At 39.6% G+C, this 24,611-nt stretch overlaps 1 protein-coding gene across 4 annotated transcripts in view; it reads left to right on the top strand.

Annotated features, from left to right (window-relative positions):
• The first annotated feature begins 8,739 nt into the window (after positions 1-8,739).
• The window catches only part of cadm1b (cell adhesion molecule 1b), a 131,135-nt gene continuing 115,263 nt past the window's right edge, over positions 8,740-24,611 (top strand). For all 4 annotated transcript variants that reach the window (XR_011930749.1, XM_072464308.1, XM_072464317.1 and 1 more), the window contains exon 1: positions 8,740-9,008. Coding sequence is in view for 3 of the 4 variants with exons in the window: in XM_072464308.1 (XP_072320409.1) it covers positions 8,933-9,008 (76 nt within the window). In the remaining variant the exon portion in view is untranslated. The remainder of the gene's footprint in view (positions 9,009-24,611) is intronic.

The raw sequence follows: 24,611 nt of genomic DNA, 5'->3' as shown, positions 1-24,611 counted from the left end.
TAATTTTTTATTGTTTTATTATTATCTTATTTTTATCTTTTTATTTTATTTATCTATTTTATTTTGTTTTCTTCTCCCTCCATTCCCTATTAAGATATAAGAGGAGTTTTGTTGATAAGAGTACTTCTATTAAGAGAAACTTCCTACAATCTGTCCTTTCCCTCTGTATCTACTGCGTTGTAACAACGAAATTTCCCCATGTGTGGATATTGAAGGATTATCTTATCTTATCTTATCTTATAATGCACAACCCGACTCGACATGAATTGAAATGATTGTCCTGAACTCTTTATTTTGAGTGTTTTAGTCTCTAACGATGGTCAAAGGCTGCACTCTCTTGTATTGTAACTCTATATACTCCACACTGCTGATTTTGCCATTCAAACAGACTCAGGAAAAATGTTGTCTTAAAAATAAATGGCGTTCCTGGACCGTGTTTCTCCGCTCTGTCCGACCACGTGAACCTGCTCAGAGAGTTCGTTCCTACAGCGTATTGACCCGTCGTGCCTGCAGTTACTTTTTCTCAAACACCTCTCAAAAATGACGGACTCCTTTAAAGAGCTTCTGCCTCTCGCGCTCACTGATTTTGGACCTCGGCTCGTGCACTTTTGACCCGAGCTGAACATATTCTATTGACTTATTTGTCAACAGAAAAACAAACCGAGGCGTGATCAAAACATAACCTTGACACGACACAATTATCGCCGTTTGTTTAGCCTTTAAATGACACGCTGAAGTCTATTTCCATCCACTAGAGATGCGCAAATGTATTCTGGTTTTCAAAGCGGCCCCTGGACATCCTGCTAGAGCACATCAAAGCCCGGGTCAGAGCTGAGGATGAGTAAGACTGTATCTACAGGGCGGTCAAAGCAGAGCTGCCCAAAGGAAGGAGCAGAGGCCAGAGTGGACTTCCGTGTCACATACTATCTTTCTCTTCATTTATTGATTTTTTTTTTTTTTTCTTCTTTTTCTTCTTCTTCTCCGACCAGAAGGAGAACACGTCCAAAGCTACATTCAGCTTTTATGGCAGATGTGTCTCCTGACGTGGACGGCACAAGAGGCAATGCCAGGGTCAAATGAATGACCAAAAATGAAATGAATGAAAAATGAAAATGAAAAATGTAAATCCACTAATCAATTCTGAAATGAATATCGACTCTAGACACTCGGACTGGTGTCAACACTGGAAAACACACATAAATAGCACTTGGACGGAAGTAGAGTTTTAGTATAGTAGTAATAGTAATAGTTACAATGTGATAATGAATAAATGGATCTTACTTGTGTTACTTTGTGTTTTTAATCGTCATTGCGGTATTCAAATTGTCAGTATTGAGTGTTATCCCACAAAAGTTCAGACGGTTCAGGAGTAAATGCTAACCAGCCACTGTTTCACAAATATACCAATATTAATACTACCCTGAAATAGTATTAATATTTCTTTTTGCAAGTGCAATCACTTCTTGCCAACAATCTCAAATCAACAAACAAACAAACCAACTAACAAACTAAAGTGACCAAATCCTGACCTTTTTGGCTTGAATTATGAAGTTAATTTTGTAGTTGAATTATTTTAGTAATGAAACTGTTCAAAGGGGGCATACATAGCCAATTAGTGGTAGAACATGTGTCTGAATGTGGTAAAATCTTAAGACCGGGCAAAGACAGATTTAAAAAGGCTTCGGCTTATTTCGAAGGACATCCATTTTTTACTTGCTCATGAGGTCAACATAGGGGACTGTCTGTAGCACAAATGTACGGTCATAATGAGGATGAGGCTCTCGCAGGCAAAATATGCACAGAGCCAATTCATTAATGAAACCATTTGCATTCCCGCTTTTCTCTATGCATTTCATTGCACATTTGTTGTCACATTAATCAGCTCTTTGGTAGCATGGAAGGCAACATCAAGTCATTTAAACAGGTTTTTACTGCTATTTAAAAGTCACAGAAAAGATAATCTAGCAAGAGAGTTCACGAGAAGGGCGTCCGTCATACATTTACTTTCTTTAGTGACCTGATAAAGAACAAATATGTCTATCCTGAAGGCCATTCATAAATTCAGCAGTGTTTTCCGGTGAATATATCTGAGGAGCTTCTTGCCAGCTGGGCCAGTTCACTGTGAGGAAACTCTTGTAGATACAGCGGACAGACAGACGGTCATTCACTCTCACAGACGTCAGGCGTACACATGCACGTCCGCTGGAGGCAGCTCCTGTGTGGTCTCTGGACAATGACTCGTTCATCCACATCATGTTCCCGGTTCTGCAGGGGCCAATTAGAGTGTCAAAAGCCTCTGGTCTGGTGCCTCTGGACAGAGCAGAGGGTCACACTATGATGAGTCTGTGCTGGAGTCGTCACTGTCCTGTCCCATCAGCCGCCCTGGACTGACCGTGCAGGCGGCTCATTCAACACGAGGCACTGGCACAGTCACAGTATTTAGGATTAAGTGAACTCTTTTTCTACTTGTTAGAGCAAATACACTTTACATCTGATATAAACGATGATTTGAGGAAGTTTTGTGCATTATTTCGATTACAGTTTTCATCAGTCTGATCTTGTCCAGTGTCCACTTGAATTGTTCATTTTAAATCATTTTTACTTGACAGTGTCGAAGGAAATTAATTAAATCAGTTTTTTAAAATGTTAAATAAGTTGCTCTAATGCGTTTAATTAATCTGACAGTAAACTAAAACACCAATTATAGAAAAAAGTTTGTGCAATTAAAAGTTAAACAAAGTCTGATAAATATTCACTATTTTAATAATATAAAACCTAATTAAACTTGTACTTTTTTATATATATATATTTATATCTTTTGGGCTTGAAACTAATTGTGTTGTGCTGACTTGTTTTTGTCGAGTCATTTTTATGTTTGTTTCTGCTCACCAGTTTGCCTCACATAGTAAATCCCTCTGTAGCATGATGTTGTTTTGAAACCAATAACTTAAATATTTGACCACAAGTTTATGTTTGCAAAGCTGTTAAAAGGAAATCAAAGTGATTTAGTAAAAAAACACACACATGAAAAACGTGAGGATTGGATGTTTGCGTGGAAAAATAGCCGCTTTAATTTCAATAATTGAAAAATGAAAATACATTGGTGTGTGAAGGCATATTCTTAGAGACTAATTTGTGAAGCCAATGGGATTACAAAATGATTGCTGTGTGCATCGTCAAGGTTAAAGCTTTTTATTGGATTTTCCGAGGTCTGATTGCAGCTCAGTTGGTCTTTGGTGGATGTTTTGCTGTGTAATTGCTGGAACCGACTTGTAGTTGTTTTTCCTGATACAGTGACAGGGAGACCAGAGCCGACCAGAGGATCTCGCGGGCCTCTTCAGTGCGCAGGGAGAGGACACACCACATGGCGCACTTCATTTGGTTTTAAATTAATAAGTATGACAAGACAAACTAGTGCAAGGGAAGATTTAAGTGCTGAACTATACCTGAGGGAGCGCTGGATTTACTCCTATGTGGCATCTTGCTGACATGGACTAAAATTCTCAGAGATTACCAGAACAGAGGAGCCCTAGTATCCCGTGCAGGACAAGTGCATTTAATCATCCTGATTTTATATGAGATCCACTGGTTTATTGGGGTTTTATTGCAAATCAATATGCAAATGAGCCCCCATGTGTCAGCGATGCAGATTAAATGGAAATCAGGTCAAGCCAGTGTTTTATGACGGTTTGATGTCTTATCATACACCTGTTAAATATTATGAGTGAATTTCTCCTGAGAAGGCTTAGGTTTTGCTTATTTAATTGCTTTTTTGATTGTAAAATTGAGGTTGATATTCTAAGAAAGTAAGGGTCAGTATCAGTAATAGATGTTTTAGTTGCTTAGCTCGGATAGAAACAGTATTGCAAATGAACTGTACACATACTCTACTGTTCCTACTGAAAGTCCATATTTTGCAAACATTATATTAGTGCAATCCAGGATCATTTGTAGCTTTGTGGTTTAAAACTAACAATGGTTAAACTTGTGTGACATCTCAGGTTTACGGTCTTTGGGTCATTACTCGCCCTTTAACTAGAAAAATAATGCATGGTTTCTTTTATTTACTATATTATGGTCACATAATTAAGTTTTTTCATCATGTTACTGCCAGGACTTTCACACACTAATAACTCCAGTGCAGTGGCTGTAGAATACATAGTCAGTTATTTGTTCTCTTTATTTTTTTATTTTTTTGCCACAGGATTGAAATTCACAACGATTTCACCTGTACAGTGTGTTCAGATCGTCATGACATGTTGATTTCTATTACAGGTAGGGCTGACACAAGTTTATTGAAATAACTGTTCACTTAACTACAAATCCAAATCGTGCCATGTGCTAAAATAAGTCGACGTATGTGTCACGTATAAAATTACGCCAAAACGACTATTGAAATGTGTACAAATTATTATTTTTTTATCTAAAATGTGTTCTCAAGTTGCCTTTCTTTAGCTTTAGCTCATTTTTGTCAAATTATGTAAAATTGCTGTAATTGTTGGTTGCAGCCCTAATTACAGGTTAAAAACAGAGGTCATTGTCATTTTAGCAAATTAATATGGCTTTTGCAAAATATCCTTTTGAATCTCCCAAAAATTACCTTAATGGTGTATCTTAAACCAGGACAAAACATTTTTATTTTGACAGCAAATTCTGCCATTGAATTCTCTACTTACGTTTTAGTATCATTGGCTCTTTAGAATATTGTCGTCACACCAACCAACAGGATGGTAGATCTTAGAGACCTCTTGAAACCAACAGGAATGTAGAATTGGGTCAGAGCTTTTCTTTTGAGCTGCTGGAATGTGAAAAATAAATAAATATTGGGAGTAAAAATATTAATGTCAGAGATGTAGATTCGATGTGCACCATAGTCTTATAAGCAGATTGAAGCTGTCAGGATGTCCCAGCACAAAAGAATGACAAATAACATATGTTTTTAAATTATTACTATTCTATTATTGCATTATTATTTCACATTACGGTTCTAGACAATAATTACCACAAAATAGGTATCAGGTTTTATTAATTCAACCGTAAAGCATGTTGTTTTAGCACAGATACCCAATAAATATGGAATAATGGAATAATTGTAACAGTACATTTAATTTATTGCCTACACACACATTATCTACATGTCTCCGATTGCTAACACAAACTTAACAACAAATAAATTCAAGCACAAAGCCCGCCTGTGATTTCGGATGCTCTGACTCTTTCTTGTGACCCTTTTGTTTTTGTCATGCAGTGCACTCACGGCATCACCTGTTGCGCTTTCGGCATCATTTTGTTCTCACCTTGAACCAATTTTGACAGAAAACTGACACCAGCACCGCTCTGGAACTGTTTTGGTGATGTTCTTATCTGGTCACTTTGACATCCGTTTGTCCTGTGTCGGGCTTCAGTTCCTCTCCTAATGCTCTCCAGCTAGACCACATCAACCTAGGTTCAGTTGCTGCCTGATTGCTGTTTTCGATGAGAGATACATTGGCTATACTCTTTTCTCTTCATTTCCTGTTTTAGTTAAAGAGAAAACACATTATACCACTTCTGAGCCAGAGCTGCACTCATTCTGAATGGGGGACTTGGAAATGGCTACTGTTCACTGGCTGTTCCTCTTATATTCTTGCATACAAAGTCACAGTCAACAGATGGACCATCAGGACTCAACCGAGTGTTCAAATATAAACAAAGAGATGAGAATTTTAACTGCGCGAAACAACAGCCGCATACTTCTCTGTTACAGTGTGTGCTTTCTGTGCATTATGTTGGCGGGACGCAGCCATTTGGAACCAGCCCTGCCCTTAACATTTATATCATCTTTTTGGCTGATGAATTGACTTGTTCTTCATTCATTGCAGTGGTGCAGTGTATGATGATCTAGCTCGAGGCATAAGGTAATGTAATTAATGACTCCTATTCTTCTATCTTGTCTGTCAGGTTTTAAAAAGTCACTCTGAACACCATGTTTTTCACCAGATGCCCTACTTGACTCTTTATTAATGCAGATTTGGACCCAGCCAATCTTGGTGATGTAGATTAAAGTTCATTGTTTCATTATTACCGTATTTTCCGGAGTATAAGTTGCAAAAAAATGTATAATATGAAGAAAAAAACATATATACGTTGCACTGGAGTATGAAATGCGGTTGCAAGTGTGAAAATAACAAATAATATCACATATAAGTTGCTCCGGAGTATAAGTATATCAATATAAATATAAGTATAAGTCGCACCCCGGGCAAAACTATGAATGAAGGTACGACTTATAGTCCGGAAAATACGGTATCCTTCAGTCAATCCCCGGGACAATAATATAATAGTAATAATAGTAATATCAGTGTATTCAGGTGGTTTTACAAGTATTCACATGTGCCCATAACAACGAGAAGCTAAGCACACACAGTACCTGCAGCCATGGAGAATTGATGGCATGTAGTGATACATTTGGAGAATTAATTTCCTGTGATAATTGACAGAAGAGACAGAAATTCAGATTAATGCAACCCTGCGTAATAAATGTGGTTTTGTCACAATAAGGCGCTGGTGAAATTTGTCAAAGCTCGTGTAGGCACAGCAATGCCTCTGCTCCATACTGATTACTGTCCCTAATGTGGCGCTCAGTCTGCAGCACGTGTGGATCCTTGTACACTTTACAGGAGAAAATTAAATGCTATACTTGTGCCTGTTCACTTATGCGGCGTGAGCAGGAGAAAATCTGCATTTTATTTCAATAAGGCTTGTTCTTGCTCAGCCACTGGGGTCACTTACAAGGGTCTGATTCAATTATTCTTCCTTTCACAACAGCAGGAAAACATTTTCATGGTGAATGGTTTGCCTAAATAGATTACCATCTCAAATAATTCAATTTCCGTTAATTTGATTGATTTCATACCGAGGGGAAAAGAAATCTTAATTTAAAGTCATTGCATTTCTAATCAAACATTAACTGAGAACGAAGGCTGGGTGAAAATCTTTTATTACCACTTTCCTCACTAATTTAAAAAGGAACCGCTGACGGCTGCCCTATTAAATGGCGGCACTGGCATTCAGCTCGTGACTGGCTCATACAGTATGCACGGACTCTAAATAAACTTTTGTTTGCAAGTCACCGCTGTTTAACTGGCACAAAAGTCACTGTGCCTCGTCAGGCCCTCGGAGAGAATGTATGGCCAACCGTCACCACAGAGGATCCAAATGAAGCAGCTCCGTCATCTGATCCATTCGCATCCATTATTCATCCAGCTCGCGAGACTCCGGACGCTTCTTACAGAGGACCCAGGAACCCCATCTATTCTCATGAGCAAAGGAAATGCCACGCAATAGTGGAGGAGTGACTCACCGACACAGAGAGACTGAGTACACAAGCAACCAAGGATGCTCAGACAAACTAACAATCCTAATTCAGAAAGGTCGGGAAATAAATGCAAATATAAAACATTCAACAAAGATCTGCTGTTGTGAATATAAAGGAAAGATAGAGCAACCAAAGGCTGGAAATTATGAAAATGCATGTACATATTTGCTACGTTTATGTCTAATGTTTAGAATAAAACATTTAAGAAGTAATCGTGTATGGTATGTATTCAGTAGTTGTTCAAACTTGCATATTAATATTATTTACTGAATTGATTAGGAATACTTTATACATTTACAGTACATATGGTCATATTTTTCTCATCTTCAATGGAGTTTTCAGGCAACTAGATTTGTATTTTATTTACTCTATAGACCCTGTTCCTACTTTGAAAAAGCGCTGTGAAAGCACTGGAACAGAAAATTTGAACCATTATCTACTGAAATTATGAGAGGAAAAGTTTTTATGAATATCTGGCACCCTGATGACCATCAATGCCGAGCTGTCGAAAAGGAAAGCAGCAGGACTGGCCAGTGAGGAGCAAACACCTTGTGGAGACACATGAGTGGCAGGCAGAACTGGCGAGCTGCCACAGATAATAACATCTGAAATAAATGTGATGTGTGCAATTCAATCTGTAGTGATGGGGACGGCTGCAGCATTAGAGTGCACTTCTAAATGCTATCTACTCATCCATGGAATGAGGACTGACATGCAGTCTCACAGAAGAGATTGTGCAATTAGCAGCCTTTGTGCCATTTTGACACAACCAGGGAGAGAAATGAGAATCAACGTTGTCATGCCTGCTTCTCCGGCGCTCCGTGATTCCCAAAAGATATACTAAATATGACTGCAGTAGAGGGAAGGTGAGGGCAAGTGCATTGTTATTTCACACCTGGTTATGGACGAACCCGATACAATCTAGTGCAATACTGCTACGAGCTGCGAGGGGGCGCTCTTTGAGTAAACATGCTGCTCATTAATGGAGAGCAGCAAATCCTGTTCAAACTTCCACAATTATTATTATTTTATGACTTTGTTCTGTGTGTAAATCTCTCTTGACTATCTGATTGTTGACTGCGTGGTCAAATTAAATAAAATATACGCGCGCGGGCTGTGTTTTCCTCTTACTGCAGACTATCGCGCACTTATGCCGTTTTATTCCTAACCCCACATTAACCAGAAGACCATAACCGTAAAGGAAAATGACTGTAATATCCCCATAAAGTGTCTGTGGTTCCTCCGCGGTGGCTTTATGGCTACCTCAATGCACTACGGCGTTTTACACTTCCCCCGCCGTCCGCCGTTAGATCCGCGTAACGGGAGATTGGTTCCCTTTTACTTATCGGCTGCGGACACACTTTTTGACATTTTTAAAAATACTCCTACGGGTCAATTGCGGCGATGTTGCAGTTTAATTCCGTGGACCCGCGTGTGTCATTGCAACATAATGCAGCCCAGTCTGCCGGTGGGCTCCCCGCTCGCGCCCTCCCTCCGCCTCTCATGTCTCTACATTTTCATCCCATGGCCGTCTCTAGGTGATTTAGCGCCGCCAGTCTCAAGCAGGTGTCCAACATGGCGATCACGGGGAGCGGATCTCTCGCCTTTACTCTGTCCATTTTCATCATTTCGGCTGCGTTTCTTCTAAAAGGTAAGTTTCTCTCCCACCCCCCCGTGCTTTCTTTATGTCACGCAGAATTACGACGCCGCAAAATCCCGGAGCGCGTCGGGGGAAGAAGTTGCGCCTTTACCCCCGGAATCTCAGCATCACTTTTTTTTGGTTGCGGCTTTCCCGGAGTGTTGTCGGGACCGGCGGACGCGCTGCTTTTTCCTGGGGGAAGGGTCTTTTTAATGCGCGGAACTGCTCTAAAAGTGTGGCAAAGTGGTGCGGGCTGGTGAGATTCGGGGGTAAAAATGGTCGCGTCAAGTTGGAGCAAATAGAGACGCGCTGTCGGTGTTTTTAAACTGGGAACGCGCGCGATCCGCACCAGTTACGCGCGCGGCTCGTTGCGTTGCGCGCGTGTACCGGTGCGCTTCAGGTGTGCGCTTTAGGGGGGGGGGGGGAGAGAAAAAACACGCATTGCAGCTCCTGGTATCACACGGAGTCGTTCGGCCCGCACAACTGCAGCCCGGAGGCGCCAGTAGTGCCAGGCTCCCGCAGTCTCCGCTCTCTCTCCCCCCCACTGGTCACTGCGCGCGATCATGGAGCCTCACCATCCTCACCATCCTCACCATCCTCACCATCCTCACCATCCTCACCATCCACACCATCCTCACCATCCTCACCATCCTCACCATCCTCACCATCCTCACCATCCACACCATCTTCACCATCCACACCATCCTCACCATCCACACCATCCTCACCATCCACACCATCCTCACCATCCTCACCATCCTCACCATCCTCACCATCCTCACCATCCTCACCATCCACACCATCTTCACCATCCACACCATCCTCACCATCCACACCATCCTCACCATCCACACCATCCTCACCATCCTCACCATCCTCACCATCCTCACCATCCACACCATCCTCACCATCCTCACCATCCTCACCATCCTCACCATCCACACCATCTGCACTATTCTCACTATCTGCATCGCATGTGACGACCGGACCCGGTGCAGTGTCCCCCCCCCCCCCGTGTTTGCATCAGTGTTGCATGCGTCAGTTCCAGGCGTGCGCTCCGTGTGTGCGCCGCGTCTCTTGCTGAATTATTGTAGGGGCTGACAATAATATGTGCCGCACGTAAAGCGGTTAAAATGTCAGCTCAGACTCCCTGTAATATCTCCCAGTGACGGGGAAAGGCGTGTTGTATTGTCAAGTCAAGGGCCATGTTTAAATGGCAAGCAACAGTTGCATCCCAGTTTTCCCCACTTTATTCACTTGTGTGTGTTTTGATGTCGGCTCACTGCACATCTTATATCAACAGGTATTTCCACTTCCCCTGCTGCCTCTCTCTAGGTTCTGCTCTTAGAAATTATATAAGAAATAAATCAATCCCACTATTGTGTGAGTTGATTTGTTTTGTTTGTTGTTATTTACAGCTCATTGCTCCCAAACCTTTAATTTCATATTTGTCGAATGGTGTGCGCTGAATAGTTGAATGACATTTGCATTTATTGTTTAGCGGCTTCTTGTCACATTAAACGAATTAACCTCTCAGTCAAATAAAACAATGTCTAATGAATGCAGAATAACCCGGTCCTCTCTGTGTTGCGCTCTCCTGTATTAGAAAAGCATGGCCGTCAGATCTACACTGAACATCTCAAATCCCGTCTATATGACCCCGTGTTCTACATTGGTCTGTCTGTCTGTGTGCCAGCAGCGTGGAGCTACAAACACACAGACTCTCACTGTAGTGAAGTGCTGACAGTCTTCATCTTGACACCATCCAGCATTTGTCTTTGTTAATGTTCCAAATGTGTGGATTTAAACTTAGCATGGAACCAAGGAACAATCCACCTTCTGTATCTAGAGTAGACAATAGTGGATACAATAGGCGTTCGGATACAATGACCAGAAATAGGGGTTAATTATACGAGAACGAAAGGTTACGTGTGAGCAATATAAACACCAGAGCCAGGAAACCTATTTCACATGTTCTTTATTAACGGGAATGTGTGTCATAGTCCTTTTTATATAAACCTATTTAGAATTGTACTTGCTATTTGAATGTCTAAATTGTGCTGCTAACTTTATATTATATAGATACTGTGATTGTAACACGAAGCGGCTGCTGCACTGCCATAAGTGTGATACGGAAGCTGTGTGAGTGGATGGCAGAGGGTGAAAGAATGTATTAGTGTTGTTGCACCGTCAATTATGCATTTTGGCAGCTTCCCCTACTCTTTTTTAGGGACTTCTTTGCATCTTTGCCTTCGCCCATTATGCCACTGTAGGTTGTCCTGTTAAATGAATAAATGAAATGAAAATGACAAAGATGAAACGATAGATATTTTTGGAACTATTCTAAATCATTGCTTGAACATATTTTTATTGGTTTTAGCGTTTATTAGGGAAGAGATCTTGTGCCACAATATTGTGAACGTGTGGAATATGATCTTGAGATGTATTCTTTTACATTTGACTTGGGAAAAAAGGGTTAAGTGCTGGTGAGTTACATCTCCAAATTGTAGATCCTAAAATTGCCTCTACAATGACAGCAAAAATATAGAAAAAATACATTGTTCGGCCAAAATTGTGAGCAGCACAATTTATTTACTGTAAATTATGTCAAAATGTAGTCTGATCCCACCCTTATCCTTTCTAGAAACCACAGAATTTCCCATTTAGTGGCATAATCCTGTTATACCATCTGTAAAAAACTGAGGTGCGTGGCCTTCTATATCATACCATATGGTCATATTTTAGAAGGTTGCATAATCCCAAGACATATTGCCAGTTTCAAATCGTTCATCATGACTGAGTGATGGTGAAGTGGATCAATACGTGCTGTCATGGAGCCTCAAGGCGTTGCTGAAGGACACCATCGCAGAGAAACAAAAGGAAACATAAAGTTGTTACGCCACTCTTGGCTGCCAGTTGGCATGTGACACACTTAGTGATTGAACGTGCCCATCTTTAGCTCAAGTATTTGGCTTTGAAACTGATGCAGGGGAAATTAGCATATTCTCAGCTGTATATCCTCAGTCTATTTCTAGTCTAGCATGTTGTTTATGATGGTGTTAAAGGGGGCATTTTTTGTTTTGTTTTTCCAGGTGTTTAATAATGAATACTGATATACTGATAAAGATGGCTTCATTGTAGAAATAGGCTTTTAAGTTACTGTGTTTTATTGGTAGGTATAAACGTACATTTTCTTGAGGACAATACTGGATTACTGAAACATGCATGAATCAATTAAAATACATTTTAAGTCAGCTAATGATGAGTGAACGCCGTTCAAATATGGTTAATAGGTGTCATTGTAAGTCTGAATACATCATGACAGTCAGTTTTAGTCGAGTAGTCACAGTTTTTCTACTTGTATTAGTATTTGTAGTTTTACAGTTTACATTTGACCCATCCCTCATCCAGACTGCCAGGTGGAGTGGATGACCTCACTCCCCCGAGCTGACGGGATCTTGGTCAGGATTATCTTGTTGGAGGATTAGCTGTGCATGTTTTGGCGTTAATGATGGAAACCAGAGGACTCGGAGGAAACCAGTGGGCAGGACACACAAACACCACTCAGCCCGGGGACCGTCTTACTGTGAGGCGGCTACTGTGCTGCCTGATTTGTGTTTGTTACCTGCAAAAAATAGATGCCTTCAAACAGTGATGGATCCCACTTTTGCACACCTCCCTGTTGATGTTTCTGTCATTTTCATTTCTAGTCAGGGCTACGCTGGCGGTGCATTATCACTATTAGTTGCGTGGAGTGCTGGGGAAGAGGTCATTATACAAGGCACATGCAGTACATTTCAAATCAGTTCGGAGCCAACTGGAGTGCACCCCTCCTTTTATCTTGCGTGTCGAACAGCGTGGCGTTCCTGTATAAATTTAATACTACACTTAATGGGCCGTTGATATGTGCCCGCTTGTACAATGTTTCATCGCCTGTATGTTAAGATCACCACACTACATCATTTATAACAATAATATAGTCTTCTATTTAAAGAAATTGAATTTATTGCTCATTAAATTTACATTATGCTGTGCTTAATAAGCCACACTCTAATTGCTAGATAATGCATGACACTACTTTATGAGTTGGCAGCTCGTTTCACTGTTAGGAGGGGACAGTAAAGCAGCTGGCAACTGATGCAAAGTGAGACAGTAGTAGCAAAATAAGTACAGGTTCAAATGCATTTAAAAAAATAATCACATCATATTTATTTTAGATGGCTTTTAAAAAGGGTTTGGTCATTACATTTCTGCCTCTTAACCTGAATACAAATAATAGCGTAATAATCTTTTCTTTGTGGTCACATGTTTGCTGTACATCACCTGGCTCACTTGAAAAAGACACATTTAGATCAGACCAGTTTATACATTTCTTTCTTTCTTTTTTTTTATTTGATAGAACAATATTTGCAATTCAATCGGGAGTAAGCAGGATTTTCATGCTTTGTTACTTTAAAATATCAGCACAAGTACAATACATCTAGGGTGAAGGCATAAATTGGTCCTCTTTTTTTACTTTGAAAAAATCAGTTGCCCTCAATGAGTTGGTAGTTTCCTTTAATTATTCAATAAAAAGTCTACTGTTAAGTCATTTTATCATGCTATTTCATTTCAAGTCTTTGTGGCCCTTTTTACCTGATGGGAAAAAATGTGTTGGTTAAAACGAGTGATTATCAGTCTTCTCTTGTCCTCAACACTGCGCCATGTTCATGTTGACCTGCTCACTGACCTGTCCAATCCCAAATATTCAACTCTATCAGCACTGCACTTGTTGTCTGTGATATTTTACTTGGTTGACATGAAGTGCGCATTCCATCTGTACTTTGCATTAAATACTGTGTAAAGGGCAATCACGTACATTTTGTGAGAATAAAATGAAACTGTCAAAAAGCATGTTTAAAGTGTAGCGTTTCCCTGAGATTTATAAATAATTCATATTGTACAAAAACTTGTTGCTGCTTTTTAAATAAGACTTTAATAAGACCCAATTCAATTACAGGTGTACGCACTTGTTCTCAACAGAAAATGACATCAACTTTATTTGACTGAGGTCATGTAGTAGTTATGGGGAGACGGTTACCAACAGCGGTCAGATCCCCTGGTCCCTCACCTTGTCCATAGATGTATTCACTCATTAACGCATCATTAAGGACTCATTTCCACTTTAGAATGCATGATGCAGCTTTGATTATGCGGGCTTACATCTTCCCCTGTTCCCGCTCATGTCTGAATTGCTCTGGATTCGGGGTGACTCTGAGGTTAGCTGTGTTTGAGCCCGCTGTAGGTGGCCTCGTGTGGCGTCTGAGCGCTGCAGATGGTGCGATGTGGCAGTAAAGAATTAGAATCAGAACAGTTTTATCACCATTGTCAGTGAACAAAAAGTCACAAACCAGAAATGTGCCTTGGCAATGTGGTGCAGCATAAAACAATGAATAATGAATAATAGTCAAGCATAAACTATGATACAATAAATGGCTTGCGTACAGTGTTAGAATAAAAATAGACATGGGCAGAATAACAAAGTGCCAAACTATAAATGCAAATAGATCCAAGTATTGTTGAAATGAGTTTAATGTGACAGGTGTTGAGAGAATGTAGTCAACGGCAAAGGGAAGAAACGGTTCCACCTCATGTGCCTTATTATGCTGCATTTTCATACATATGTTCTTATTATATACTCTTTTTAATTCTAGTTAACCTGTATTTAACCAGTCAGATTGAACACCTCTTTTTCAGGGGAGTTGTGGCCAAGAAGGAGGCAGGAAGTACACAAAGCTACAAAATCCACATCAAATATGAATGTTTAATCTTGAAGTTAGTGCTATACAATAATGCGCAGATATTGTATTTATTTTTGTAGGTATTACTGGTATATTAACACCATTTTTTGGCAATCACATTTCTGCTTGGTGCCTGTCCTCTGATCCAAAGGTTGATGGCTCAAATCCCGCTCTCAGAATAAAAAAAAAAACACAACATTATTGGTAATGGCGGCCCACAAGTACGTCATTGTGTTCTTGGGCAAGACACTTTGCCTGCCTTGATTCTTGCTTGATCAAGCTCCAAGAAAACCGGAAAGAGAACATGAACAAAGTCTGGATTTGCAAAGTAAAAACACCCTGCACTGATTTGATTTTGATCAGATTACTTATAATTGATTTTTTTTTTTTGGTTTACAAATGATTGCTTTGACAGTTTGACTCAGTAGGCTGTTAACTTTCACTTTATGCTGCTAAAACACAGACGGGAGAACATTTTCATTGCACGCGTTCACATTTTGTAATTACCCTCGTGCTGGAGAAAAAAACGTGCAAAAAAATGTGTAAACTGATCCCAGAAAACACCGTAATTATCTGCACTCCTGCTTTAGAATAAATGGCTATTTTGGTTTTAATTAAATATCTTCTTATTTCACGCATCCATAAAGCGGAATCAGCCCGAAGAGCTGCTTCTATAACAACTCTGGAAATAGTTTTATTTTGTTAAACTTGAAAAATATTGGGTACAGCCCCTTTAAGCACATTTGAGTCATTCCTCCCCTCGTCTGGTGAATAGCCCTGTAGCACGGTGTCAAAACTGAATGACAAACTAGGCCTGATCAAAAATGTGTCTGTCCGTCTGTTGAAATGTAGTAAACAGTCAATTAGCAGAAGTAGACAGATGACAGGGGCCTTCGTGATTACCGGGACAGAAGCTCCCATTCATAACTGCCTTGGTAATGAGGAGGGGAGCTTATGAATATGACATTGTTCTTTCTGTTCCCTGGATCTGACAGACCACATGGCATTGGCTCTGCTGCTTTAGACTCCGACAATCACGTTCACAATGCTGCTCAAGAAAAAAAAAAAAGGGGAAAAAAAAGAGAAAGAGAAAATGCAATGTTTTTGTTTTGAAAGGGCCATAGAGTGCACATTAGTATGGGTGATGGAGCAATTACAAGCTGCCATTAAGGCTGTGTAGCAGTCATTTCACAGCAATTCCTAAATGAACAAGTCCATAGGGCAGATTTCCTCACAAACATCTGAATTGTGCCGTTTTTCTACCAATGGTTTTGACAAATGCCAGAGAAGTATTTATTCAAAGACAGTAAAAAAATATGTCTTTTTACTGCGGCGCCCCCCCCCCCCCCCCCCCCCCCACCCACTGTGACACGCTTTCAGCAGCCATCAGCCTTAATATTACAAATACTCAGCTTTTAAAACGAGTGCGAATATGCCATCTTCATATCTACTGATTTATTCAGAGGGGAGTTGCTGCTTTTGTTAGCGTGTCATTGTGATTTCACAGAGCATTACTTTTGATATTTAATCATACTTATTACAATTTATACATCGTGTGTAATAAATGATTAATTCCGTATACACTTATTGTGTAATAGCCAACATGGGTTAAAATTACATGTCTGCTTTTGTAGCAATGGACAAATGTAAATGTGAATACAGCATATGTATTTAAAGATGCAAAGCTTGGAAAATCCTGAGTTGAGTGACAATTCTCAGGCTGAAAGAAAATGTCCTGGGGCCAGAGTCCATCTGTTAACAGATACTGTAATTATGAGTTTGAGTTTTCTCTTTAGGTTGGCCACTAGCTGGCAGGTGTCACTGTCTGTTACCATGGGAACCAAGAAGTAAATTACACACAGCGATTAGTGTAGTTTGTATTTTTTGTAATTTTGCAAAGCATGCGTTTTACCAGTCCATATAATTATGTTTGCATAGATGGTGGATATTAGCTTCTATCTTGGCTTTGGAACGTACTTTGCACGCAGACACCTGCAGGGGGCGACGCCCCAGTGAATGGTCCTTGGACCCCCTTTTTTTTTACACTAAACTTGAAAAAATAAGCATTGTGTTGCACTGTATGAGGCGGCATGCACTGTTTGGTTTTGTGTAGAAAGCCCATAGTCAGTGGCAGCAGAATGCTAACACTGCACTAATCAGGCTCTCGCAGCGAGAGGATAAAGCCATGACAGATGCAGTCCTTTACCATCGAGTATCTCCCTTTACTTCTGGAGCGTACACAGGGTGTTTTTAGGACAAACCTCATCAGCTTGTGTGTGTGTTTGTGTGTTATTTGCACATGGATATATGTAGACAGAAATAATTCTTATTCCCCTCCTCAGCAGGATATATGGCATGTTCAGGACAACTGTGATTCTCGTCTGCAGCACCCCAGTGACACTTTTATGTTTTCCTAATTTTATGTGAGCAGTAATTCTGGGATGCCTGCTTAAGGGAACAAACCCACACTCGAGATGAAATACTATTGCTAAAGTGTGTTATATGTGCAGCAGATGATAAGTCATACACAGCATTTTGTTAAATTCACTTCCACTAGAGGAAGATTATCATTATAAATGGTTTTAGGAAGTTTAATTTTTTTTTCTGGAGAGCAATGGAGAGCCACCGCAAAGAAATAATGTTAGACCTCGAGTATTATGTTACCAATATAGTGTATAACATAACAGTGTAACCCAATTGACTTGACTTGTCCCCATTATATGCCATATACCATACCATACATCAAGTACATAAGAGAAAAGCCAGAACAAAAAGCAATAATGTAATTTACAAAAAGTATTTTTTTCCCACAATGAATTCCATTTGATCAAAATTAGTCATATTTAATTTATTTGGCTTTATTATAGGGGTAGGTATTACATTACATGCCAAAATATTCTTTGAGGGTTCAGTTTAATACACTTTTTAGTTCTTTAGACAGTATCAATTAGCCTAATTTTATTTAAAGAGATAATTAAAGTCAACACTTCACATGGTTGAATCCACCTGTCACTCACTCAAGGCATAAAAAGACCAATAAGAGAAGTGGGTGGGGAAAATTGGACTGCATGTGTAGAACTATTCAGCTGTCTGTCCAGATTGGCAGATTGGCAAAGGTTCAGATCACAATGTGTTTATGGTGTTAAGAGTGCACAGCCAGACTTCAAATGTATTTCCGTAAAACGCAGGAATAACTCTGAAACTGAACATCTCATTGATGTCTAGATCTGATCGTTTCCAGTGTTGTGTTGCCTGCACGGGACGTCACGCTGCTGTGTTTCCGTTGTAACGACAGACCCGTCTTAATTACTCTCTCATACAGCTCTATAATTTGTCTTTGTCAGGCTGATCAAAACTGTGCAAACCAAGCACCAGAACTCATTCACCCAAACCAGAAACCTATCGATTACTGCTCATAGTGGAGTCATTGCGCGCCGGAGAGACATGGGTGGCAATAGAGTTAATGGAATGGGGAAACTCAAAGTCACATTGTTTACATCTGTGTTGACAAGTAAATGTATTAGAAAGGAAATACATGCTTTATCCAATGGCTCCTGAGTAACTGTCTGTCTGAATATAACAAGCAAAGGGAGCTTTAAACAACCCAGGGCTCTCATGCTGAGCTCTGTGCTTCACGGACCAAGGCCTTTATGCATCAAGTCTGTTTATGTTCAGCTGTTACACAATGAAGCCTTTCATTCACTCTTTCAAATATGGTGATATTCAATGCATTACACCTCCAGCAAACACTACCTGCCTGTAATTATGTTCAATTTGCCCATTTTTTTTTGCCACTGATTGCTCAAATATATGCCACTTTCATACTTCCTTAATATTCGTCTGGACTCACACTGTGCGTTTTTCCTTTACCATTACCACACTTCTTAAACACCCGCTATTAGAGAAGCCAAGCCACTATCGTTTCAGTTGCCTTGCCAACTGCTGTTGATGGCAAAGCTCTCTGCCGGTGTGCATCGGGGATGTTGGATGACACCGCTGTCCAGTGATACATAGCTGGTTTTTTGACATGCTGGAATGACCACCTTTCCACGCCCGCACACCACTGATTTTTAAACAGAAAAACATGGAGTTGGAATAAAAGTCTTTAATAGTGTTGGTGGCTGTCTCGTTGGGTTAGTTCATTTCCTTAAAAGTGGCAGAATGTTTTTAAAGTTTAAAAAAAAAAAGCCTGTCAAAATTGATTTGATGAATTTTCAGATTCAGATTTGATTAGAATTGTATTGATCCAACGCAAGTGACAATGTTCAGTAGTTGCAGATGGAAATACTCATAGTGATAAAACATGCTTGAATATATTGTACTTAGGATGATAGTTTGTCTTTAATCTTAGTCTTGTAACGTTGTTAGACACAGCTACATTTAACAAAGAAAAGTTTTGCTTGCTTGTTTATGCTTTAGACTTTTCCCTCACATTTGTTTTTAATTAGTATTTCTGTTGAGAGTTAAGAACTGTAAGTACGTTTTTCATTTATTGTGTGCTGATTAATATTTGTGTATATTGTGGAACAAAGTAAAACTTGTTTGAGATAAAACTTAGTTATGAACTTCTTGTTCTGCTCCTCCAGACTTAAGCCTAAGTGGTAAAACCTTCATCAATGCTTTTCATTTGTCAAGATAAGCCGATTCCACTTGTCATCTTTTCTTCAACTTTTCGAGCCGTCATTGCTTCTTTGTTCCAGCAGTGTGGTCATTTGTTAAAATATATATATTGTTGAATTTTAAAATACCAAGGCGCTGCTTTAATTTCATTACAGTCAAGTATAAAGCTTCTTTTCAGGGACTCACTAGACCATAATACAGAAGATGCATGTGACCGTAAGGACGCCTCAATGACACAAGCGCCCACAGGAGGATTCACGCCAACAGTGAGAACTCTTGAGCCATAGCGCCTCCCCCGCTCCACACTGGTCAGCTTTTGTTAAATATTCAAACTTTTCCACAATAAGCGCCATGCTTTATTCCCCCCTGCACCTTTTTGTCGTGCAGTCTAATTTAGCTCTCTTCACAGTCCGGTCCATTGTCTTAACAACTTTAATTGGTTGCTGTAAAGTCTGCGCCTGTCCTCATATCATCCGCTTCAGGTATTCTCTGAGGCAGAACGCACACCATTAGCAAGAACCCAGAATACACCTTTAGTCCAGCACCAGATAGTGGACTGTTGCATTGTAGAGGATAATACTGCGAAATATACCAATGTTAGTGCTAAAGTCCTGTGTACTTCAGTGAACTTGTGTCGATTTGAAAGTGCTGCTCCCCCAGTCTCAAGAGAATGAACAGACCTTTGAGTTTTAAAGAACACTGACTGGTTCTATATTGCTGTTTTGTTTTTTCTTTGGATAAACCTTGGACTATATTTGCACAGAAGCACAAGGCATAACATACCTCACCATGTGCACGGATTCCCAAATACAACATTAAATCAATAGATTTCATCTCAGAATTTAAAAAAGTTGTGTTTTTGCTGGAGTTGGTGTGCATAGTTGTCATTTGTTGTTGGCAAAATAACTGAATATGTTTTCGAGAATGATGATGGGTTAAAATGTGTCTCGATCCAATTTCTTTTTAGCAATGTGCCACAAGAGGCAGACAATATAGTTAGTTCTAAATAGATAAGAGGTTTGAGGCTCATTATAAAGCTCTTGCCTTTGTTGCTAAAGAAACATAATAGAAATAGAAAGTCCCTCTCTGATACTTCTAGATGGGCCGACCAACTTAATACCATTTTCTCAATAAACATGAGAGCTAGATGCGGTGGGCTCGGCAAAAAACGAAATACCAGCAAACATAAAAATGTGTCAACAACAACAACAACAACAACAACAACAACAACAACAACAACAACAACAAAAAAGAGCTGCAGCGTTTCAGAACAGTTGAATGCATGTAATTCATACATCTATGGACTTATTTGAGTAAACATTAGGTAGAAGAACATGGCTTTGCTTCATGGTGAGCAATAGTTTTAGCAGTGTTGTTGCCATGATAATTATTCAATAGTGTGATTGTAAAGTGGCTCTAATTTATTCATCAGTATTATCACTTAACTTGAGATGTGCAAAATACTAATAATTGAGTGAATAAAAGCAGCCCAGCTCTTTACAAACCCTGTGTTACACACTTTGCCGTGTCTTAGCATGTCACACTGTTACCTCCAACTGCAATGTTATTAATCAATAGTTCTCTATCTACTGCAGGTTGTACCACCCTAATAAAACATGTGTATCTGCAATATTTTCTGGGCCTCGCTCCAAGGTCAAAACTTTCCAAATGAAGATTTTAACCAAAAAATACTACACATACTTGTAGTTCCCGCCACAGAGGAGGCGCTCTGGTCTAAAACAGACATCAATAAATGTAAACACCGCTGGCCTAGGGATGTCATTAAAAAGAATAGCACGTCTAGACCTCATGAAAAAAAAAAAACATATTGTTATTTCCAAACAGCAGGAGTCATTGCCTGTGAGCACCAAGATGACATTCATCTATTTGGGGCTTTATTGGAAAATGTAGATGGGACGGCTGGAAAGATGTAAATGATTTACTTAGCATAAAGTTTTGCTTGAACAGGCAGCCCAATAGCGTTGTTAGTGCAGACAGAGGAAGCGCGCGTGTGGCATCAGGCTGTGCACATGAATAAACAGGCTGGACATAAGCAACATGGATTATTCAGCTTGAAATATCAGTCGACTTCAGGCTTGTCAAAGGAAATACATGTGTAATAGGGCTGTGTTACAGTACTCCAGTTTGACATTTTAGAAGACTTCTTAAGTTCGCGACTGTCTCTCGCTGTGTGCACAAATTGCAATTTTATTTTCTCTGCCTTTTTATGTTCAGACCAATTTATCGAAACCTGCTATTTAAAACTATTTTCATAGAAACCGTGTTGATTTAATGGCAACTGAAAACATTTTGGTCATGAAAGGTTTATACAATGGATTTGAGGGCTGAGGAAATCACTATTAACTTTATTACTGTCACTCCACATCCAGCTCTCATCGGGGACGGCAACAGCAAAACAGCAAAAAAGGAAATATAGATCCCGTTCCGTTTAAATTTCGACTTTATTTATGAACACTGACGCCAGAAATAAATGTTGGGCTGTGTTATCTATGTGCTATACCAAGACAGGTGCCTTACTGTACCACAGCTTTAAATCTACACTCTATATAATATGTTCTGTTGAGTGAAGGCCGACTCTACATAATCCATCAAAATGTGCCTTGTGGAGAGAGGTAGAAATGATTGAAATCTTCAGAAAGTAACCTTCCTCCGACTGCGGTGGCTGACTTTTCTATATTGGGGTTAAAGCTATTGAAGCTCCTCACAGAGAGAACAAAAGTCTATTGATACATACAGTAGAAATCGACTTGTATTTGAAGGCTACGGGTTACTTTTAGAGTGACCTTTTACTATTTTCAACTGAAATGCCTTGAGTACAAAATGAATCAGCGTTCCGATACTAAAAAGAATAACCCGTAAAATGAAATAAATGTCTCTTTTTCTGTTATAGAAGATATCAATAATATACAACAACACGCCATTTGCTAAGAGCTAATTCTGTGACTAGAGTTGAATGTACACGTTTGAGAGCTTTGCTTAAAGAGTTTTAATGCCCAATTAGTGCTAGTATCATCAATCTCTTTCAGTAACACTCCACCACTTTAAAAAATATACTTCCGACGTCTACACTTGTACGTGATACGACTCAAAAACATATTTATTAGAGGTATGCAAGTCAAATAAACAGTATTTATCAGTTTTTCCTTTACTGATTAAATTCATTTCGCATTCAACACACATACACTTCTGTACAGTAAAGCAACTGCAATACACGTATTTGACCTCTACATATACCTCTATAATATGACCTATATTTTTTGGAACATCTCAATAATGATATTATATCAATCCAAGAGACGTGTGTTAAAGCATGTATTTAAACATATTAACTGAGTGTCGATTATCAATTGTCAATTTGTTTTATGTTGCACCGAATCATAACCAAGACAAGTTCCTATGTTTGTGAATGTTGTTGACAATGGCAACAAACCCCTTTCTGAAGGATCCAGACCAACGTCACATGATCTCTCTGGGTGGAGTCTGCATGTCCTCCCCGTGTTACCGTGGGTTCTCTCCGGGTGCTTCCTCTCACCTTCCAAAGACATGCATGTGTTAGGCAAAATTGGCAACTCTAAATTGGCCCGAGTGAATGGATGTGAGAGTGAAGTGAGAGCCAATGGTTATCAGTGTGTCTATGTCTATGTGTTGGCCACTGTCCAGGGTGTACCCCGCCTAAGGCCCCCAAAGTCACTGGGATAGGCTCCAGTCACCGGCGACCTCTAATGGGAAAAAGCGGTAGAAAATGAATGAATTTTTAATCACTTTTTTCTAGTACTACTTTTTTTTCAAACTATAAACAATAAATTGAATGTTCAAATTTTGCATATCTCCAAAATGACACAATAATTCACAATATTATTTACATTTTGGTACCTACCTCTGCTTGTGCTTGCTTCTGTAGTTTTGATTATTGGGTGTAAAATTCCTTGTGTCTTCTTGGATCCTCTAGTTACAGCTCTAAGAGAAAATAAAACAAAACATGTGGGCTGAATAGAGAAATGATGTTGCAAGTAGTGTTTCAATTGCTGGGTTTTGAATGGCTCCTGTCAAGGTTATGAGTGAGTCCAATGTATTATGTGCTTCATTCATTTGCACAGATCGCCCATGCAGCATTACAGTATTTGGACTGCGGAGAGGCTGCTTTTCACCTCCTCCAATCTCAAGGTTAGAATGTGTAAAAAATGAATTAAGATGTGTTTTGCAGAACTTCAGGTAAGGTCAAAAGCGTATAGCCTTAATCTCCGTCAGAGCTCGGTTGTATTGTAGAGATTAAAATATTTTTTGATGGAATACAACTTTAGCGGCTTTGACACGCAAGCAATTACCAGTTGTATCCCATATACCGCCTTCGTTGCAGCCTTGCATATTTGTTATCAGCTAACACAAGGCCTCAAATAGCATTGTCAGACCAAATCATACAGACTTAATCAGGCAGACGATGTGTTTTGCTGAAGTCCATACCTGCTCCTCTGGTATTTGCACTACCAAAGATTTGTTTTTATCATAGTGTTTACACTTGGCAATTTGCTTTTGAATTTCTTTTCATTTTGCAATCTTCTGCTTTGTCAAGAATTCTTCAATCGTTTGTTATGTCTTTGTTTATGTGCAAGGGCCGTGCTCTTAGGCATTCTATTGTTGCAGTAAAACCCGTGATTTACGAGATATTATTCAGTCACGTTTAAGCATCATTTGGGGAAGTTTTTGTAGCACACATTTGCAATTAAATGTTTTCTCTTAAATTTAACTTTGCTGTTTGTATCTCTGACATTATCTTCAGTCAACAAAACGATGATGGTAGAGATACATTTTGTGAAGTGAAAATCCAAATCAAGCACAAATATGTAACCGTACAGCAATTTAACAATCAGTCACCTTTTATTTCAAAGATTGATTGAAACTTTCAACAAAACCGGCAAAGTTCAGTTTGAAGATGTAAATTGTCGTAACTTGGTGATCATGGGTTCCCAATGCGCTTCAGGACATGCCGCAGTTAGCAGGGTGTCACTTTGGGCGTGTGGCCCGTGAAGTGTTGACTGACAGTTGGCGGGGCCTCGGGGAAGCAGCCGCCTGACAAAATACGTCGCAAATGACACTATTAGAAAAATTATGTCACCTCATCCTTGAAAGGTGTGTACAGTTTGAAATGATAGATTTGCAGTAAACAAACTATTAGTTTGAAGACTGACATGTTTTG

This window comes from Eucyclogobius newberryi, unplaced genomic scaffold (assembly GCF_026437365.1).
Source record: "Eucyclogobius newberryi isolate DKJ021-1_F unplaced genomic scaffold, fEucNew1.0.hap1 SCAF_10, whole genome shotgun sequence".
NCBI classification, from domain to species: Eukaryota; Metazoa; Chordata; class Actinopteri; order Gobiiformes; family Gobiidae; genus Eucyclogobius; species Eucyclogobius newberryi.
The sequence above is the reverse complement of the archived record's forward strand: the minus strand, read 5'-3'. Positions and strand labels throughout refer to the sequence as shown.